The following is an 18,928-nucleotide window of genomic DNA, read 5'->3' on the forward strand; positions in this document are numbered from 1 at the left end:
TTGGGGCCATTTTTTTTTTTTTAATAAACAAACTCCTATAATTTTGAAATCTGAAACACTTATTCTGAGAAATCTGAATAATAATAAATTAAAAAAAGGCCACGTGGCTACCTTGGGGTGGCCAGTGGATGAATAAAAATTACATACACAAAAATAGCACGTTTGATGTATGGAATTTCATAGATAAAATCGCAAATATTCCAGGACTTAACATATTCATCAAACTCTGACCCTGGGCGTACTCTGACCACCAAAATTGCCCAAGAAGCATCTACTCAAAAATGTTTGATTTCTACAAATGTATTTGACATATTTACCCCACTGCCTAATCTCTGTACATCTAAACACTACAGATAAGATAATACAAACCCTAATTTGGTGCCAAGAAGACTCAAAACTCAAACATAACACAGCTAAGTCACCATCACAGCTCATCAGGAACCTCGGTTTTCACAGAAGTTGTTAAGAAAATCGGATCAAGTCTATCTGCAGTCTGATTGACAGAGTCTGGTCCCAGACGATGCCCAATTCCTCTAAAATCTAGCTTTGCTTGAGTAATCTCTCCAAGATCTGGAACATCAAATAGTGAAAATAATTTTTTCAGATTTGGGAGACTACTTTGGTCAAATCTATCTTCCACCAAAAGAAAAAAGCTTAAATTTTCAGATTTGGACAGTTCCAAATTGTTAGCAGTAAAGCAGAGATATAAAATCCTACCTAGATCAGCTGAGATGAGGGATTCCCCTTGGTAATTAGGTCCTGCCAGAATGGTCCCTGATGGTGATATAATAACACTACCTCCGGCGCATATGATTGTATCATCGGAGATATCACCATCTGAACCTCCAGAAACACCTTCTGGTGACAGAAGATAATCTTTTCTTCTACAGAATTGGTTGGCAGATAGAACAAAGCAGCTACCTTCTAGAGCAATATGGCTCATTGATGACCGCCATATCTCCCTCGCTTCGGCCGTAGGTGCACAATATATTTCAATGCCTACATATAGGGGCAGAATGATTAAACAAAAGATTGAAGAACCATAGTCTGTAATGAAGCTTTGGAATACATTGCTTGACATTGTCATAATATTTACGGGTATGCTTTTCCAACTTTATCCAATTCACGGGATAGCTCAATCAGTTGAGGACCATACCTTATGAAGTAGTACTTCGAATCTCCCCTTCCCCCATCTGTTGGGGCCAATTACTTATTAAAAAAAAAATTATTATATTCATTTGAAAGCCAGTCTAAAATTTTAATCAGTAGCCAACATCCGTGAGAAGATTTTCCAAGTCAATTTCAACACGGTTTTGCTTTAAACAAGGTTGTTCAATACCATAAGTACTAGTTTCTTGACCAAGTGGTGTTGCCTCCAAGAATAACAAATTTATTAACCACAAGACTAACATACACATACATATATATAACAGCAACCTAACATGATTTTTCTACCAATTGATAAGGAGTTTGACTAAAGTTATCAACACTTAAGCTAATATGATATCTAAGTAAGATCGGAGACTGGGTTGTGGGTGCCATGTTAGCAACAAATTTGAAGAAATATCGCAAGTGGCTATCTAGCAAATGCAATGCCAGATGGATTAGGGTGCTATTTCAACCAACAGCATTAAAACAGTAGCAAAAGTTTGTTTGTAACATTGTTGCAATTGAAAAAACAGGGACAACATGGAAACTTTAGGACCAAAGCGCACTTAACCCTAAATTACTTATAGATAACAGCATGAGTGCTTGCATACACACAAAATCCAGTTCTTCGTATTGCATAATGATAATGGTCGATACAAATGACAACAGAGACAACATCATATAACACTAGGGAGATCTTTTAAAAGCCATGAAAACAGTAAGTATCAATGACAAAAGGAATACCTTTTGCATACAATTCAGTTCTTAGAGAAGGCATTCTATTATCCCAGCAGATGAGGCCACCTATTTTCCCGATTGGAGACTCATATACAGGCAGTAATGATTTATCTCCTGGCCACCACACTGCACATTCTGATTCCATTGGCATTAGCTTTCGATGTTTTCCAAGAAAACAGCCCAGGGAATCAAAAAACAGAATGGCGCTAAAGAGCGAAGATCCAACTCTTTCAACTACTCCCATCACCAAGTGAACTTTATATCTACCCGAGATTTCAGCAAGTCTGTCAACTTCAGGTCCTGTTTAAACAAATATCCAACATAAATTTCACTGCAAGAAGAATAGAATTAGATTTGATAGTCGGTTCCATGGGTTTTTCACTGCAAGAGGAATAGAATTACACTTGATAGTCGGTTCCATGGGTTACAAAATGAAATAATACAGTGTGTAAAGCTTAAAGCTCGAAATATGTACTAGGCATAAAGTTGTTAAGCCTTGATTAGCAATTAGCAACTACTGCTACTTCGTTTTAGGTAGATGTAAAACTAATGTAAGAGAGAGAGATGTTGACTTTTATATGGCAAAATATATCATTTCTTTTCTTCTTTTCGATTAGGATGGCAAAGTACATCATATGGCAGAAACAAATGAACAAACATGGTGGAGAAAGTCCCTATGAGGTTTGTGTATTATAAACCTACAATTTTGCAGGAGTTAGAAGCCAGAACACATGCTCAAGCACATCTACACATGGTAATTTAGTGTCTGCACTTCTGAAATTGACACCAAGTATCACATATTTCAGATATATTTGGCATGTAAAGTTTGTGCAAGAGGCAGCAACTTCATTTTAATGGAAAGGGTTTGTACCTGGCACATCAATAGCGGAGGCCAAATACTTTTGGAACTCCTTGTTTTCAGAGGTTAGATGGGTTTCTACAAAACCCTCAAACATCACTCCATGTGGATAACCACCAACAAATGCTTCTGGAAACACAACTAGTTGAGAGCCATATGCAGCAGCACCAGCAATCAATCTCTCTGCCTTATCTGCTAACAATTTCAGGAAAGGATTTAATGACAACAAGCACAGAAACCATAGATAACTAAACTCTTAAAGGCACTATAAAGTAAAGCATAAAAATTATCTCCAACACTTACAAAATCATTGTTATGATAAAAATATGAACAAATAGTCCCCTTGAGGGCAAAGTAAATAAGGAAAACCCCACAATCAGGACATAAATAATAAGGCTAGAGATATTTCCAACTGCTTGTGTACCAGAAACATCAAGGGTACATTTCTAAAACTGAAAATAATGGTATTGGTAATTCAGATATCCATTTTGTAATCTCATAGCTCAACTACCAAACATCAATGGTACGCACCGTAAATTAAACAAAACTAACATTCTTTTCCCCGTGCTTCCTACTTGAATCATCTAATTTTCTCAAGAAAAAAAAAAGGCCAATTTCATGACACACAATCAAAATGATTCCCCTAAATCACCCTGAAGAATGGTTAACAGTATTTACTTTATAATCTTCCTAAATTCCTTTTTTCTTGATATGTTCCAGTAGGTTATGAGTTAAAATCTTCCGCATGTGGGAAATGTACTAAATGCAAGGACCTGAACCCACACCAGATTGCATGGGACATCCAAAAACCAGAATCTTTTCTTTCACAATCACCAAATCAAAAACAACCACCCCCCTTTTTAGTGAGTTAAGAGAAGAGGGGCCGGGCCACTTTGGTCCCACATACTGAAAATAGAAATTCTTGAGACATAAACCTAACCTTCTTTTATGGGATTAAATACAACATAAGTTTCATTCCTCTTCCCACACTTTCCAGTCAACCAAACAAAAACATCAGAAATGGGTAAGACGGACTCACTTACCCAACGTTGCTGGGGTATCGTAGAACACCGTAGAAGCCTGAACCACAGTGGCCCTGACCGTGGGCCTTGGGTTAAGAAGAGCCACTGCCTTCTGGTCCAAACCATCTTCCTGTACCCTGGTCGCGCAAGTGGGTGAGGGCGTGCAGGCCGAGTTGCGAGCCAGGCGAGCCTGGGACGACCCCGGGAGGACGAGGTCCGGACGGACCTGACTGAGGAGCCACTGGATGGTCTGGCCGTCGGAGCGGTGACCCAGCTCCTCCGTCAGCCGGAAGATACCGGGGCAGCAGTTCACCGGTATCCGGACCCGCCTGTGTCGCCCGTCCACCTTGGTGTGTCGGTCTACGGTGACACGCCGCCGCTTCAGCTGTTTCTCTTGTCCTTCTTGGTGTGGTTCTTGGGCTTGCACCTCCATTATTTGCCACTTTTGTTTTGTGTGTCTATGAATCTGTGATTTTTGCCCATGTATGGTTGCTGCCTTGCTGGTTACTGTGCCTTGCCCAAAAAGAGAGCAGAGACTTGGAAAGGTAATAAACTAATAATGGGATCTTCGTCTAGTTGCTTTTTTCTTTTTTTTTTTTTTTTTTTTTTGGAAAAAATATAAAATAGTCTCCCAAACTATTAGCCATTTGCAATTTAGCTCTCCAATGTTCAAAATATAATAAAGTAGCCCCCTAAACTACCAACCTGTTGCAATTAGGCCACTCCGTTAGTCAACACCGTCAAAATGGATGGAAAAGTAAAAACAACGTTATTTTGTTGATGTAAAGTTACTAAAATGCCCTTTTAGGAAAAAAAAAAAATTAAAAAAAATGTCCACTAAACGTTGTCGTTTTGCTTTAAAAAAAAACCTTTGCACGACAACCATATCAGACTTCTGTCCAGCAGTTTCTCACTTCGTCTTCTTCATCCGGAACCCCTCCAGGCTCCAGTTCGTCACTTCCCTTCTCCACGCAGCTGCCCAACCTTCATTTAACACATGCAGAGAGAGAGAGGGGGAGGGAGAATCAGAAGAGAGTGGTGGTGACTTTGATGATGGTTGAAGATGAACTGTAGCAGAGAAAATGGAGACAGCCAAAACTTTCCTTACAGACAAAGCGCTCTCTCTCTCTCTCTCTCTCTCTCTCTCTATCTCTCCCTTTTTTAATGGGCCCAGCAATCCTACCCCAACTGTCACGTATTCTTCCACTGTTAGCCAACAACATTGTAAAGCTTTCTCCTTTCTCTTTCACCACGGCATCACCATTTTTCTCAGTCTTTAATGGCTGCCTAATAGTAGAAATTCTGCATAAAAAACTAATGGGTCGGTGTTAGATAAGCATTTGGGACCTCTCTTTTTGGCTGTCACAAAGATAACCACATGGAAAAAGTCTTTGTTTTCGTCAGGTTTTTTGCTGAATCTGCAGAAAACTCATCTTGATGTTTTGGAAAGCTCGATTTTTTTTTTTTTTTTCCTGGGTTCCTTAGTGGTGAATTGGGGTCTTTCTTGGTGCTTGAAGCTTTGAGATTTGGCGGGGTATTGGGAAAAAGCTTTGGATTCTGACTCCGAAATTTGGAAAACGAGTAATTTTGGTGTTTCAGGGGCTATATTTTTGGGCGTCTTCCATGGTACATTAGAGAGAATTGGAATTTTTACTTTTCACACCATCTCTTGATGTTTTAGCGACTGAAGCATTTGCACTGAGTGAAGATTTTAAACAGGTTTGGGTAAAGAGAGAATGTGCAAATTACCAGAATCATCAGTCCAACTGCGTTAGAAACCCACAAAGTTGACGAGCGGTGAGCCGGAGAGGAGAAGGTTAAGAGCATTCCCAGCAGCTACCCGGTCATCTTCCCTAAGTTTAAGGATCCAAACTACTTTTTGCTTCCCTATGTCAATTTCCACTCCAATAGCTTCCCTTAATGCTTCCCTATATTATTAAAATATTATTATTTTTATTTTACCTTTTTTATATTTTATTCATTTAATTTAACCATTCTTTCTCTCTCTCATCTCATCTCATCTCCGTCGTCATTCTTTCCTTTCTTTCCCTTCCAGCAGCAGCCCACTTCTTCTTCCTATGATTTCTTCCTTTTCTTCTCCTCCCAGCAAGGAAGCTGATCTTCACTCCCGTCCCTGTGAATCTGTGATCCTCTTGCACCCAACCACCTCAAATTTCTTCAATTTACAACACCCCCTCGCGATGGCTATCAACCTCATGTCGTCCAAGTCTGGCGAGTTCTTTATCGACAGCGACTCCAGCCCTTCGCACAACACGACCCCATCCAACTCAATCGGCATGCACATGCCTTGAAATCTCTGGGTTTCTTTGGTTTGATTTGATTTATGGGTTTCCAATTTTCGCTTTTTTAAGCACAACTTTATGAGATTTTTGGGTTTCTTTGGTTTAATCAGTTGAAAGTTGAAACAAATCTCTGATTCGGTCTGAAATCTCTGGTTTGATTGGTCTGGGTTTCTTTGGTTTGAATGCCTTGCTGCTGGTTTGGTGGTGCTGCTGGTTTGGTGGTGCGAGCGAGAGAGAAAGACAGGGGTGAGAGCCGTGAGACGAGAGGAGAGAGGAGAGAGAATATTTTTTCTAATTTAATAAGCCTTTGGATCGCTACAGTTGAACCCAAAACATTGGGTTCAACTGTAGCATCTGATGGTTTAAGGAACCATATAGGGAATCTGCTGTGGGACCTTTTTTGCGATTTTTTGGACATATTCCCTAAACTTAGGGAACAGACTCCCTTATAGGGAGTCTGCTGGGAATGCTCTAACTGAAGGTTGGGCAGCTGTGAGGAGAAGGGAAGTGATGAACTAGAGGGGTTCCTGATGAAGAAGACGAAGTGAGAAACTGCTGGACGGAAGTCTCATATGGTTGTCGTGCAAGGGTTTTTCTTCGAAAGCAAAACGACAATGTTTAGTGAGCTTTTATTTTTAATTTGATTTTTTTTCCCTAAAAATGGCATTTTAGTAACTTTACCTTAACAAAACGACATCATTTTTACTCTTCCATTTATTTTGACGGTACTAACTAACGGAGTGGCCTAATTGTAACTGGTTGGTAGTTTAGAGAGCTACTTTATTACATTTTGAACATTGGGGGGCTAAATTGCAAATGACTGATAGTTTGGGGGGTCATTTTATATTTTTCCCTTTTTTTTTTAATAAAAAAAAAATCAATTTAGGAAAATTTCATTTGGCAAAGTTTCTAAAAGCTCACTAAGGGTGTGTAAGGGTGTGTTTGGCAAGGGGCTTGAAAAATGAAGTAGACTGAAGTGTGATTTGATTGATATAAGAAAAAAAAAAAAAAGTAAAAATATTTTATATAAAATAGTGAAAAAATTTATTTTGTAGTAATTTTTTTAGTTAAATAATAAAAAAAGTGATTGAGGTGATGTAAAAAATAAGAATATTATGATTGATTTTGAAAAGAATTTTTTAGATTTTTAGGTCCGGTTCGGCCACTCCTTTGCTAAGCACAGCTTAATTTTTTTTATTAAATTGATGCATATCTTTAAAATATACAATTTTTACATATATTTTCAATAGAGCTTACAAGTCTTGCATGCACTTTTAGAAAGTGTTCGTATGTAATGTAAAAATCACATATTTTAAATACGAATGTGAGTATAATAAACTATGTTAAAAGAATTTCTTTCCATAATTTCTTTAAAAAAAAAAAAAACTTTATCCAAACCAAAAACAAAGACACTTAAGATAGTGTTTTCAAAATTGAAACATAGTTTTGATAAACATTCATTGGGCATTTGGATCGAAGTATTCTTTTAAGATTTAGGGTATGTGGATGAATCCAAATACCCATTTGGTTGCATTTTAGTATAATGCGGATTAACTCCCAACCCTTTTTTGCTGGGACTATGGATTCCTTTCTAGAGAAGTTTGAATCCACATTTTCTTGGCCTTCATAATGTTTTCTTTCTTTTAAAAGACAACAATTCACATATCTTATACGTTAGACTTTACCTTTCTCATGCTAAACCACATTCCTCGATCCTTAAAAAAACTCTCACCCTTTTCACGTAAAAATGCTTATATCATTTCCCCCAAACAAATTGCAGGGACAGTCTCGCTACATCAAAATTGAGTTCATTCTTCACAAAACACACAACAGAGAAAGAAATTAAGCCTAGAATCTATATGTTTCTAAAAGCTTGCAAACAGAGGGAAAATCAGTTGGTCTCGAAAGATATCTTCTCATCGAATATGGGGAATTTAAGTTATGCAAAGACGAAGAAGTTCAACACCAAAAGCAAATGCGGGAATTGGGTATTCGAGTAAGGTAGATAGAAAACCGTGGAGAAGCTGTTGAGGGACAAGCGCTTGCTCTTTCAGGCTAATCATCGAGCATCTTCCTGAGGCGATCTTTGATGACATCGCTACGGGCCTTGGCACGGGCTTGTTGAGGGCCTATGTTTGCGAAGGACAGGTGGACTCCGACGGCGAAGAGTGATGCGCCGGTGACGAAGAAGCAGACCGTCAAGGCTAGCTGTCTGGGCGTGGGTGGGTACGACCACAACACCATCTGTTTGTGTTTTTGTCTTGGAAGCTCCGTGACTTTATGCTCGCTCGCGTTCTGTGACTCTTCACTTGGGTACGAGTTTTATCGGGCCTAATGCCAATCGCAATGCCTTTAAAAAACATATTATTCTTGTAAAATTACGATCTCAAACGCACGACTATTACATATTATTTGAGATTAAATATTTTTAAATCATAATGTCTTTTAAAACGTAAATTATTCTTGTGAAATTGGAATCTCAAATGTATTGACTATTACATATTATTTTAAATTAAGTTCTTTTTAAATTGCAATGCCTTTAAAAACTCAGATTATTATTGTGAAATCGCAATCTCAAACGCCCCAAGGGGTTGGACCGGTTGGCTCAAGTGGTGAAGGCCTTGGTCTTAAGGTTTGGTCCCTTCAAGGTCCAAGGTTTAACACCTCATGGGTATAAACAATCTCTTAGGGCCACTCAGTGATTTAACCAGCTCTGTTTAAGGAAACTTCTAAGGGTGCAGTACACGGAACGGAGTTTACTCTGCAAGAATAGCTCCGAAAAGCCCTGCCTTAGAGATATTTTTTGACATAAAAAAATTTTAAAAAAAAATTGTGAGATAAAAATATATTTTTTATTTTTACTTAAAATAATCTTTATACCTATTTGTATCTTAGGATTACCCTAAAACGCTGATGTTAAGGGTATTATATTTTTTATTATAAATTTTTTACAAATTTATGTCGCAATTACCAGATTCTCCTCCTTTTTATCTCCGGCCAATTTAATTTACCCTGAAACAAAGCTGAAGGCACAAAGGGAACGGCAAAAGGCCCTGTATCTAACAGCCATGCCAACACGGCCTCTTTCACTTCCATGCCTCTTCTCCGCCGCTATTCTACCTTTCCCTACTTCAGTAATAGCCTCCGCCAACTCGAACCCACCACCGTCACCACCACTCTCCCTTCAGTCCCAACCTTAATCAGAGCCTGCAAGACCTCCCTCCACCTCCACCAACTCCACGCCCACATCATCCGCAAAGGCCTCGAGCAAGACCACTTCGTCGTCAACCTCTTCGTCTCCCTCTGCAACTCTCTTTCCACCCTCTCCTACTCCACCAGCGTCTTCAACCGCGTTCTCAGACCCAATACCTTTCTCTGGAACTGTCTCATCAAAGGTTACTGCGAAAAGTCGCATCTCAGCGACACCGTTTCTGTCTTTATTCGCATGAAGAGAGAGGAGGGTGTGCCCGATAAGTACACGTATCCGTCGCTGATAAAAGTGTGTTCGAGTGCGCGTGAGGTTAGGCTAGGGCGGGCCATTCATGGATCGGCGTTGAGGTATGGGGCTGAAGGGGATGCCTACGTCGGGACGAGTTTGATTGACTTGTACGGGAAATGTAGAGAGATTGTGTGTGCTCGTAAGGTTTTCGATGACATGACTGAGAAAAATGTTGTTTCCTGGACGGCTATGGTTGTTGGGTATGTTACTGTTGGGGATTTAGCGGAGGCGAAGGAACTGTTCGACGTTATGCCGCAGAGAAATATTGTGTCATGGAATGCAGTTATTAGTGGGCTTGTGAGACTGGGTGACTTGAAGGGTGCTAAAAGGATATTTGATGAAATGCCCGAGAAGAATGCGGTTTCTTATACTACGATGATTGATGGGTATGCAAAGGCAGGTGACATGGTGTCCGCAAGGTTCTTGTTTGAGCAGGTCCCTGTTAGGGATATTGTTGCGTGGTCAGCTTTGATATCGGGTTATGCTCAGAATGGTGAGCCTAACGAGGCGGTGAAAGTTTTTCTTGAAATGGAATCGAGGGATGTTAAGCCTGATGAGTTTGTTTTGGTAAGCTTGATGTCGGCTTGTTCCCAAGTGGGTAGTTTGGATTTGGCTGAATGGGTTGATTCGTATCTGAGCAGAAGCGCAATTGATCTTCGTCAACCTCATGTTGCTGCAGCTCTTATTGACATGAATGCGAAGTGTGGAAATATGGAGAGGGCGGCGAAGTTGTTTGAGGAGATGCCCCAGAAGGACCTAATCTCGTATTGTTCCATGATACAAGGGTTGTCCTATCATGGGCATGGGAACAGGGCTGTTGTCCTTTTCGATAGGATGCTAAACGAAGGGCTGGTTCCGGATGAGGTGGCCTTTACGGTCATCCTGACAGCATGTAGTCACGGTGGGCTTGTTGAGGAGGGTTGGCACTACTTCGAATCCATGAAAAATGAGTACTCTATCGTACCCTCTCCTAATCATTATGCTTGTATGGTTGATCTTCTCAGCAGGTCAGGAAGGTTGAAAGCAGCTTATGAGCTTATAAAAACAATGCCTTTGGAGCCACATGCTGGTGCCTGGGGTGCACTTCTTGGGGCCTGTAAGGAACAGTGTGATATTGAATTGGGGGAGGTGATTGCAGCTCGCCTTCTTGAGCTTGAGCCCCTTAATTCTGGTAATTATGTGCTGTTGTCCAACATCTATGCAGCAGCAGACCGGTGGTTGGATGTTTCCCTTGTGAGGGAGAAAATGAGGGAAAGAGGAGTTAGAAAAATCGCTGGTTACAGTCGGATTTAGTTCAGAAGGCTGGGTTCTTTTGTATCTCTTCTCATGCAATGCCATGGTTTTGCAGATTTAGAGCTGCATTTCGTGAAATGGTATTGGATTTATTTGAATTAATTCTTTCTATAGAATTCAAAATCCTGGCTCCCTTTTACCGTGGAATTGTAGATTATGGAATCTAAACAAGAATCCTAATTTATTGATGTGCAAAGAAAACCGAGATACAGGCCTTCTATTTTGATGCTAAAGCTGCAAGTTTCTGCACCCTGACGTAGCACAGAGGCATTTTGATTGCCAAGGTTCAATTTTTCACCTCAAATCAATGCAATGTGATTCTTGCTCTGAAACGGTCATATTTTTACAAATTCATGTGGAGGAGTGTATGCTTCATAAGAGAGAAAGAAAGAAAGAGAGAAGAGAAGAGAGGAGAGGCAAAAGGAGGGCAACAAAAGAATTTTTTTTTTTTTTGTTTTGAAAAGCCCATCTCAAAATTATTGGGTTAGGGTTGAAGAGTCTGACATTCTAACTCATTTACTTAAGAAAAAATGCCAGGTTTACAAACAAATTTTATAAAAAAAAAATTTTATGTGGTGTATATGATTGAATTTTTTAGAAGTTGAATTTATTTCATTTTCAATCATTTTGTAAAATTTTTTTTGTAAAATTTGTTTCTAAACCTATCATTCCTCGTCAAGAAGAGGATTGCAATCCAGCGATTTGTGATATAATGATGACACATTTCTCACTGCTATTGTTGTTTCTTTTATCATTATTATAATTGTTCATATCCATTTGTTTTTTTGCAACGTTATGATTTCCCAATAGTCTATTTTCTGTGCAGCCTGACAGAACACATTTCTTACTGCGATTATTATAGTGTTTTTTCCTATTCATACATGATACATCGATGTTTCTTAGAGTTCTTCGTTTCGAACAAACCCATGTTTCTTGTGTGTCTCAGCAGCATGGTTATCCAAGTATGAGATTGCCGCAGCAGCATGAAGTGCTGCACCTATTGGAAGAGCCTCTTCATCAATAAAAAAGTAAGGAGAGTGCAAGTGTTGATCTGATTTTAGGGTTTCATTCTTTGTCCCAACCACAAAAATTGCAGCAGCAGTTTTCTGTGAGAAAAAGCTGAAGTCCTCCGCTCCCATGGTCACCGGGAAAAGCTGCACATTGGGTTTTCCGAGCATGATTTCACCAACCTTCTTCACGTGTTCATACAGTGCTTCATCGTTAACCGTCACCGGATGAGGCATTGGTGTCTCCTCCTTGAAGTCCACCGTGGCACTACATCCGTGCACGGCAGCTTGTGTCTCTACCACCTGTATGTGGAACAACTGTAGTTACTATACTTCTTTGCCTGGTAAAATACTATGCAGTAGACGGCTATATGACTCTCATGCAACTGAGATGATGTGGTACCGAAAATTAACCTTTAATTTTTCTTTTTACGAGCTTTTGTGAATTTAAAAACTAATTTTTGCTGTCACATCATCTCGGTTGTATAACCGTCTATTATAAAAGGCCAAGCAATGAGTGCAAGTTTTACCTCTTTGATCCTTTCCTGGATGTAGTAGAGACCTTCAGTTGTCAAGCTCCTAAAACTTCCCCCAAACTTCAGAGAGTCTGGGATTACATTATGTGCTCGACCTCCATTTATGAACCCAACTGTGAGTACCTATATGGTTTGAAATTAATGGATCAGAATTTATTGGTTATTTGTTGTTGATAGGAGTACGAAACTCTGGGCTATTGCTGAACCCTCCAAATTTGATCCGAACAGGTTGATGGGTAGGATTTTCAGACAAATTTGATTCTAATAGAGATTTTGTTTTGACAAATCTGATAAGGATTGGTTGGAAGAATGTGAATTATTTGATCTGGTAAGAACAAAATGTTGAGATAAAATAATTATAGGATCACCAATGAAGCAGAAAAATAGCATAATAGAAAATAACTAGTCACACAAGACACCAAGATTTAAGTGGTTCGGCTTAAAAAACTTACATCCACTAGCGGAGACGATCCAAGAGAAATTTATTAACAAAAGGTGGAGTATAAAGAGTAGTATAATCAAAACCACTTAAACCCAAATGCCCCAATACACCCAAGCTCAACTCACATAAAAGAGAATTTATTCCAAAAGAGAAAAATATCTCTTAATCCCTTAAAGCTTGTTGCACTCTCTTTTTTGTCTCTCATATGGAGTTGCTGCCAAGCTTAAGCCAATGACTGTGATGTCCCACATCGCCTGGATATATAGATGGAAATGTGCTTATATGTATACTTTTATTTTTTATGACAACAATGCGTTTTAAAGCTGTGATGTTCATGATCCCATCAGAACTCCGCAATTAAGCATGTTTCTGTGAGAGAAGTATTAGAATGAGTGGCCTACTGGAAAGTTTAATTTGGAAGAATAAAAAACGAACAATATTGTATGTCATTGGAGTGGAGTGTCACAATGACGAAATATGAGGCTTCAATATATATATATATAGAAAATAGGCCAAAGTGCTTCACACTTAAGGATGCTTCACTATGAAGCCGTAGAGCATTCTACGACCAAGGAAAAGATGAACCATTCTCACAAGAGACAAAACATGTCTAAAAGACACCACGTAATAGCAACCAATAAAAAAAGGCCCACCATGGCGTGTCATTATCCAACACAAAATAGATTTGTGTGCATATACGACATTAAGATCTATCGTACAAGTGCACCGAGATGAAACAAAATTTAAAGAGTTCGATCAATTGGAATAGTGCAAATGGATGATACAAAATTCAAAGAGTTTGATTGATGATTCGATTGTATCACATTGATCAGGCTAGTGCACCAAGATGATACAAAATCGAAAGGGTTCAATCGATTCTTCGAACGTATCACGATTGAGACTAGTGCGCCAAGATGATACAAAATTCAAAGAGTTTGATCAATCCTTCAATCGGATCACCCTCTATCAGAGTAGTGCACCAATATGACACAATTCAAAAAAGTTAGATCCATCAAACTAATGCAGGGGGATGATACAAAATCTAGAGAGTTTGATCGATCTTTCGATCGTATCACAATCGGCTGGATCAGTGCATCGATATGCTATATAATTCAAAGAGTTTTGATCGATCAGAATAATGCACAGGACAGGAATGATACAAAATCCAGAGAGTTTTGATCAATCGGACTAGTATACCAGATCTATCTTTGGTTACCCTATAATTTATAATGAATGATTTATAAATTTCTTACAGAAAAGGGAAGGAGAAAGAACATACCCTGGACTCAAGAGGATCGGTTTCTCGAGAAACAATCTGTTGGAGAGCAAGAATTGAGAAGACTGCTGCGATAACTGGGTCCCTAGTCTTATGTGGGGTTGCTGCGTGGCCGCCTTTCCCTTGAATCGTGGCGGTGTAGTCCCAAGCACCGGCAAGAATTGGACCCGGACTCGAAGCAATGACACCAGTTGGAAATGCTGGATAAACATGTATACTCAAGATGGCATTGATGTCATCCAGGCTGCCCTCTTGCAGCATATGGTAAGCACCAGCATAACCCTCTTCTCCTGGCTGGAAAACTAGTTTCACAGTTCCCTGAAAAGGATATTTTTCGAGTAATTAGAAACCAAGAAATTGGGGAATTTGATTTCAAAGAGTTTCAGATTTACCTTCAATTCATCTCTTTTGCTTTGAAGTAACTTGGCTGCTCCAATAAGCATTGCTACATGAGAATCGTGACCACATGCATGCATCTTTCCGTCGATCTTGCTCTTGTGCTCCCATTCAACTAATTCCTTCGTTGATTTCAATCAATAGATACGTGCAGTGCAACAGAAGAGATGGTTAAATTGAACAAAGAAGAAAAAAGGAGAAACAGAGAGAGAGAGACAGAGTACCTGCAAGGGGAGGGCATCCATGTCAGCTCTGAGGGCGAAAACTGGTTTACCGCCGGACCCAAGGGAAGCCACCACTCCAGTCTTGGCCACAGGCCACTTGTACGGAATCCCCAACGAGTCAAGCTCGGCCCTGATGAGTTCACTCGTCCTGTGCTCCTCAAACCCCAGCTCTGGGTATTCATGGATTCTCCTCCTCAACCCTCTCATCCATTCAAAAAACTCCGGCTTTCTCGCCGATTCGAGCAATTCCCGAGTCAGCAACTCGAGCTCTGGGCCATAACCAGCCTCCTCTAATGCCCAAGACTGGTATAAGAATGCTGACAGCATCAAGCACAGCGTGAAACTAAAGCTGAAACCCATAGTTTGCATAGCATGTCGAGCAATGTTGTTGGACATCTAAACACATTTAAGAGCTACGTGTGGCCGTGTGGGTGTTTTGGAAATTGTCTTCGTTGCTAAAATTTGTACACATGCGTAAGCAACTTGTTCTTTCTATAGTTGTCTTGAAATTATTGCGTTGTCTCTGCTCATTTGTAATTTACATGATAGTTGTTTGATGATATTGATAACATTAGGATTTGGCTTACATGCTGTTATTAAAATAATAGCATGTATGCTGTAGTTTAATCAACGGTCAAGATTGAATTTTTCAAAATCTCTTTTCATTTTCTCTCTCCTATTAAATGCTTCTAAAAGTAAGTCAACTTTAAAATTCAATTTTGACCGTTAATTCAACTACAGCATACATGTTGTTATTAAAATAACAGGATGTAAGCCGAATCCCATAACATTAAGGCCTAGCCCCTAAATATGAAAAAATATTGCAGGATAAGTTGATAAGCCTATTTTAAAAACCCTTTTTAGCCAGACAAACAGTTGAAAAATACTAAAGAGAGCAACTCTGTGACACAAAAGAGGGTGTTTGTGCCAACCAATAAGAAGTTGCCACATACGCTCATTATACTAAACTCAAGCTTACGTAAAAAAAAACACAACCATACTTGATCATACCAAATCTAAGTTAAAAAATTCATTAATTTTTTTTTTTTTTAATTAAGTGGGGAAGGAGGCAGAACCTCCACCCATATGGGGTAACGCGCAACCACCCCCATGGCCTACAAACCCTCTTATTATTATTATTTTTTAAAAAAAAATTAATTAAACATATTTCATACTGAGGTGTCAACTCCTAATTAGTAAGGACAAAAAGGTGGTTTTGTGCCCAAACCGTATACCAGCCCCACCGCCTCACCATTTTAGTTATATCCATTTTCACTATTTCATTCAAATATTATTTTTTTTAAAATTTCTTTATTTTTTCCGACATTTATATTTTTTAATATTTGTCTTATCCTAAGAATCATATTTCAAATTTTTTGAAATTTACATTGATTTTATTGACATCATCTTTTTGTTTCTCTAAAGGGTCATATTTTGGCAGAAACCACAACAAATCCAAGCTTCTGAAATACTCAATGAGCCTCAACAACATGGCTATCCAAGTATGATATTGCAACAGCGGCATGAAGAGCTGCTCCTATTGGAAAAGCCTCTTCATCAATAACAAAATACGGAGAGTGCAATGGCTGATCTGATTTCAGACTATAATTCCTCGTCCCAAGCCCAAACATTGTAGCAGCAATCTTCTGTGAGAAGAAGCTGAAATCCTCCGATCCTGTGCTCACTGGAAGAAGCTGAACATTGGGTTCCCCAAGCAAGGCACCTCCAACTTTCTTTGCATCTTCATACAATGCTTCATCGTTAACCATTACCGGAATAGGCATCGGCGTGTCTTCCATGAAATCCACCAGCGCACTACATCTATGCACCGCTGCTTGTGCCTCTAGAACCTGTAAACCGAAAAAATACTAGATGCTCACTGCTTGAGCTTTCTTCCAATTGAATGCTAACAATGGAAATTTCTTAAGCTCAGACAAAAAGTCCATGTTTTACCTCTTTAATTCTTTGCTGGATGTAGAAGAGGCCTTCAGAGGTCAAGCTCCTGTAAGTTCCGCCAAATCTCAGTGTCTCCGGACTTACATTTTCTGCTTTACCTCCCTCTATAAAACTCACTGTCACCACCTACATGGTTCAAAGTTAAACATATCACATATATTGGCATCATGGGCTTTTGGTATATCAATAGCTCGGTTGAAGATATGAGCTCATTAAATTCAATGCTAGAAATCAGAAAAACCGTTGTGGCTGTGTATCTGATCAAACCAAATATTGGACCTAGTGGCTCATATTAAAACTCCAGGAGTTGGCCGAGTAGACAGTGAGATTTTCAAAATACGTCCGTACAATTAAGGTTTGTAACCCTGAATCATTAATAGTAAAATACAGCCACACTCTTGTGAACGTAGGCACATTGACAAACCACGTAAATATGTGTCTCGACTCTCTCTTAATCTCTCTCTTTTCGATTTCATATTATTCATACCAAAACTACCTTCTTGTTTGTTGGGGAACTAGAACACAATAAATCAACAATTAATCCGTGCATGTTATTATTTGCTGCAAAGAACAATTGTTCAGAGTTGGATCTTTCTCTACTTACTTCTCTTATTCCCTTTAGGTGGCCGTCAATGAGACAAACCTTTAATTATTCTCAAGCTACATGTAAATAGAGTTTTTGCAAAGTGTGGAGAGAACAGGGGACTTAGCATTTATATAGAAAAACGTCCTCCTATCATACACTCCTATCCTAATTAAGATTACTGACCTAATACGGTTTATTGCATATAACTGATTTGATTCCCATATCGCTAAGGTATATAAAACCCAATAGACTTAGTGATGAGCCAATAATATTGAAGTTACATGTATATCATTATAAGCTACATGTTCATTTCTTGCAAAAACTAGTTTGAGAAAATGGAAGGGAAAGAAGTTTACTGTGGTTTTAAGAGGATCTGTCTCTCGAGATGCAATTTGTTGGAGAGCAAGGATTGAGAAGGCCGCTGCGAGAATCGGGTCTCTGTTCTTATGTGGGGCTGCTGCATGTCCACCTTTTCCTTTAATGGTGGCTGAAAAGAGCCCGGCACCAGCAAGCGATGGACCAGGCCTTGAAGCAATAACGCCGGTGGGTATTGATGGCAGAACATGTAATGCGAAGATGGCGTTGACGTCCTCAAGAACACCATCTTGCAACATGTGGTAAGCACCAGCATAACCCTCTTCTCCAGGCTGGAAAACAAGCTTCACGGTTCCCTTAAGAAATCATATGTTGAAACAACATAATTAGCACACAACAGGGGAGGAAAAACTACGGATTTGTAATATTTGTTGTTTCTATTGTTGATTATGACAAGGTTTTCAAAATTACCTTCAATTGGTCTTTTTTCCCTTGGAGTAATCTAGCCGCTCCAAGTAGCATTGCTACATGAGAATCGTGACCGCAGGCGTGCATCTTGCCGTCAATGTTGCTCTTATGCTCCCACTCGACCAATTCCTTCCAGATGGTACATGTGTAAAAGAGTTTTCAAAATCACTAAGAGAGAGTGAAAGGGAGGGAGGGAGAGAGAGAGAGACAGAGAGAGAGAGAGACTTGGAGAGGGAGAGCATCCATATCAGCTCTGAGAGCAAAAACTGGTTTCCCACCGGACCCAATGGAAGCGACGACGCCGGTCTTGGCCACAGGCCACTTGTACTCAATCCCAAGCGAGTCAAGCTCGGCCCTGATGAGTTGACTCGTCTTGTGCTCCTCAAATCCCAGCTCTGGGTACTCGTGGATTCTCCTCCGAACCCCTCTCATCCACTCGAAGAACTCACGCTCCCTCGCCAACTCCAACAATTCACGAGTCAACGGCGGCCCGATCTCCGACCCCGAACGAGTTTCGAAGCCCCATATCTGGTAGAAGAAAGCCGATGATAATAACAATAACAAGCATAAGAGTAAGTCCATCGAGGAGACTCCCAGTGAAGAGAAAGAGAAAGAGAGACCTTTAATCGAAGATTTGGGGATAGATTTTTATTGTTGGATTCACCGGAGTCTATCATCACTCATCAGACGGAGACTATTTTGGGTAGTGGGCGCTAATTACTATTTTAGTACTATTATTATTATTATTTTAATAATAATTATTTAATTGGGGATGTTGAAATAGTAAACCGACCCTTCATCGTTTTGCTATTAAAATGACCACATGTGGGGATGTTTTGTTAAAAAACCCCATTAAAAA

At 39.6% G+C, this 18,928-nt stretch overlaps 5 protein-coding genes across 9 annotated transcripts; 1 reads left to right on the forward strand and 4 right to left on the reverse strand.

The window, feature by feature from the left end:
• Positions 1-154: 154 nt before the first annotated feature.
• LOC132191872 (bifunctional nitrilase/nitrile hydratase NIT4B) lies at positions 155-4,297 on the reverse strand. Of its 3 annotated transcripts, none has more exons than XM_059606989.2 (5): positions 3,790-4,297; positions 2,759-2,938; positions 1,894-2,187; positions 718-999; positions 155-570 (listed from the first exon to the last, which is right to left on the reverse strand). In XM_059606989.2, the coding sequence occupies exons 1-5, from the start codon at positions 4,199-4,201 to the stop codon at positions 425-427; spliced, it is 1,314 nt and encodes a 437-aa protein (XP_059462972.2). In that variant the 5' UTR covers positions 4,202-4,297; the 3' UTR covers positions 155-424. The 3 variants fall into 3 exon arrangements, with proteins under 3 accessions (XP_059462972.2, XP_059462971.2, XP_059462973.2); XM_059606988.2 differs by having other exon boundaries at positions 2,759-2,941; XM_059606990.2 differs by lacking the exon at positions 2,759-2,938.
• Positions 4,298-7,813: 3,516 nt separating this feature from the next.
• LOC148583241 (bric-a-brac protein) lies at positions 7,814-8,396 on the reverse strand. The gene has a single exon (XM_088511337.1). It carries the CDS (start codon positions 8,313-8,315, stop codon positions 8,127-8,129), a length of 189 nt encoding a protein of 62 aa, XP_088367463.1. The 5' UTR covers positions 8,316-8,396; the 3' UTR covers positions 7,814-8,126.
• A 710-nt stretch (positions 8,397-9,106) lies between these two features.
• LOC132191703 (Pentatricopeptide repeat (PPR-like) superfamily protein) lies at positions 9,107-11,897 on the forward strand. Of its 2 annotated transcripts, none has more exons than XM_088511136.1 (2): positions 9,107-11,147; positions 11,813-11,897. In XM_088511136.1, the coding sequence occupies exon 1, from the start codon at positions 9,166-9,168 to the stop codon at positions 10,861-10,863; it is 1,698 nt and encodes a 565-aa protein (XP_088367262.1). In that variant the 5' UTR covers positions 9,107-9,165; the 3' UTR covers positions 10,864-11,147; positions 11,813-11,897. The 2 variants fall into 2 exon arrangements, with proteins under 2 accessions (XP_088367262.1, XP_088367261.1); XM_088511135.1 differs by having other exon boundaries at positions 11,810-11,896.
• On the reverse strand, positions 11,657-15,278 carry LOC132191308 (IAA-amino acid hydrolase ILR1). The gene is made up of 5 exons (XM_059606256.2): positions 14,745-15,278; positions 14,517-14,642; positions 14,128-14,442; positions 12,401-12,529; positions 11,657-12,173 (listed from the first exon to the last, which is right to left on the reverse strand). The coding sequence occupies exons 1-5, from the start codon at positions 15,138-15,140 to the stop codon at positions 11,763-11,765; spliced, it is 1,377 nt and encodes a 458-aa protein (XP_059462239.2). The 5' UTR covers positions 15,141-15,278; the 3' UTR covers positions 11,657-11,762.
• Positions 15,279-16,096: 818 nt separating this feature from the next.
• On the reverse strand, positions 16,097-18,769 carry LOC132191760 (IAA-amino acid hydrolase ILR1). Of its 2 annotated transcripts, XM_059606850.2 has the most exons (6): positions 18,690-18,769; positions 18,295-18,597; positions 18,073-18,198; positions 17,643-17,957; positions 16,698-16,826; positions 16,097-16,594 (listed from the first exon to the last, which is right to left on the reverse strand). In XM_059606850.2, the coding sequence occupies exons 1-6, from the start codon at positions 18,744-18,746 to the stop codon at positions 16,217-16,219; spliced, it is 1,308 nt and encodes a 435-aa protein (XP_059462833.2). In that variant the 5' UTR covers positions 18,747-18,769; the 3' UTR covers positions 16,097-16,216. The 2 variants fall into 2 exon arrangements, with proteins under 2 accessions (XP_059462833.2, XP_088367129.1); XM_088511003.1 differs by having other exon boundaries at positions 18,295-18,754.
• Positions 18,770-18,928: the final 159 nt, after the last annotated feature.

This window comes from Corylus avellana, chromosome 10, assembly GCF_965113065.1.
Source record: "Corylus avellana chromosome 10, dhCorAvel1.hap1.2, whole genome shotgun sequence".
NCBI classification, from domain to species: Eukaryota; Viridiplantae; Streptophyta; class Magnoliopsida; order Fagales; family Betulaceae; genus Corylus; species Corylus avellana.

What these genes read in the sequence shown, in the direction of transcription:
- LOC148583241 (XM_088511337.1), bottom strand. Translation starts at nt 8,315, where the DNA reads ATGGTGTTGTGGTCGTACCCACCCACGCCCAGACAGCTAGCCTTGACG.
- LOC132191308 (XM_059606256.2), bottom strand. Translation starts at nt 15,140, where the DNA reads ATGTCCAACAACATTGCTCGACATGCTATGCAAACTATGGGTTTCAGC. An exon ending in GCAAAAGAGATGAATTGAAG is followed by an intron (nt 14,443 to 14,516) that starts GTAAATCTGAAA and finishes TATCCTTTTCAG; the next exon opens with GGAACTGTGAAACTAGTTTT. An exon ending in CCGATCCTCTTGAGTCCAGG is followed by an intron (nt 12,530 to 14,127) that starts GTATGTTCTTTC and finishes CAAACCATATAG; the next exon opens with GTACTCACAGTTGGGTTCAT.
- LOC132191703 (XM_088511136.1), top strand. Translation starts at nt 9,166, where the DNA reads ATGCCTCTTCTCCGCCGCTATTCTACCTTTCCCTACTTCAGTAATAGC.
- LOC132191872 (XM_059606988.2), bottom strand. Translation starts at nt 4,201, where the DNA reads ATGGAGGTGCAAGCCCAAGAACCACACCAAGAAGGACAAGAGAAACAG. An exon ending in CTCCGCTATTGATGTGCCAG is followed by an intron (nt 2,188 to 2,758) that starts GTACAAACCCTT and finishes TTGTTTAAACAG; the next exon opens with GACCTGAAGTTGACAGACTT. An exon ending in AACTGAATTGTATGCAAAAG is followed by an intron (nt 1,000 to 1,893) that starts GTATTCCTTTTG and finishes CCCTATATGTAG; the next exon opens with GCATTGAAATATATTGTGCA.
- LOC132191760 (XM_059606850.2), bottom strand. Translation starts at nt 18,746, where the DNA reads ATGATAGACTCCGGTGAATCCAACAATAAAAATCTATCCCCAAATCTT. An exon ending in CCCCAAATCTTCGATTAAAG is followed by an intron (nt 18,598 to 18,689) that starts GTCTCTCTTTCT and finishes TTCTTCTACCAG; the next exon opens with ATATGGGGCTTCGAAACTCG. An exon ending in TCCAGCAAAGAATTAAAGAG is followed by an intron (nt 16,595 to 16,697) that starts GTAAAACATGGA and finishes TTCGGTTTACAG; the next exon opens with GTTCTAGAGGCACAAGCAGC.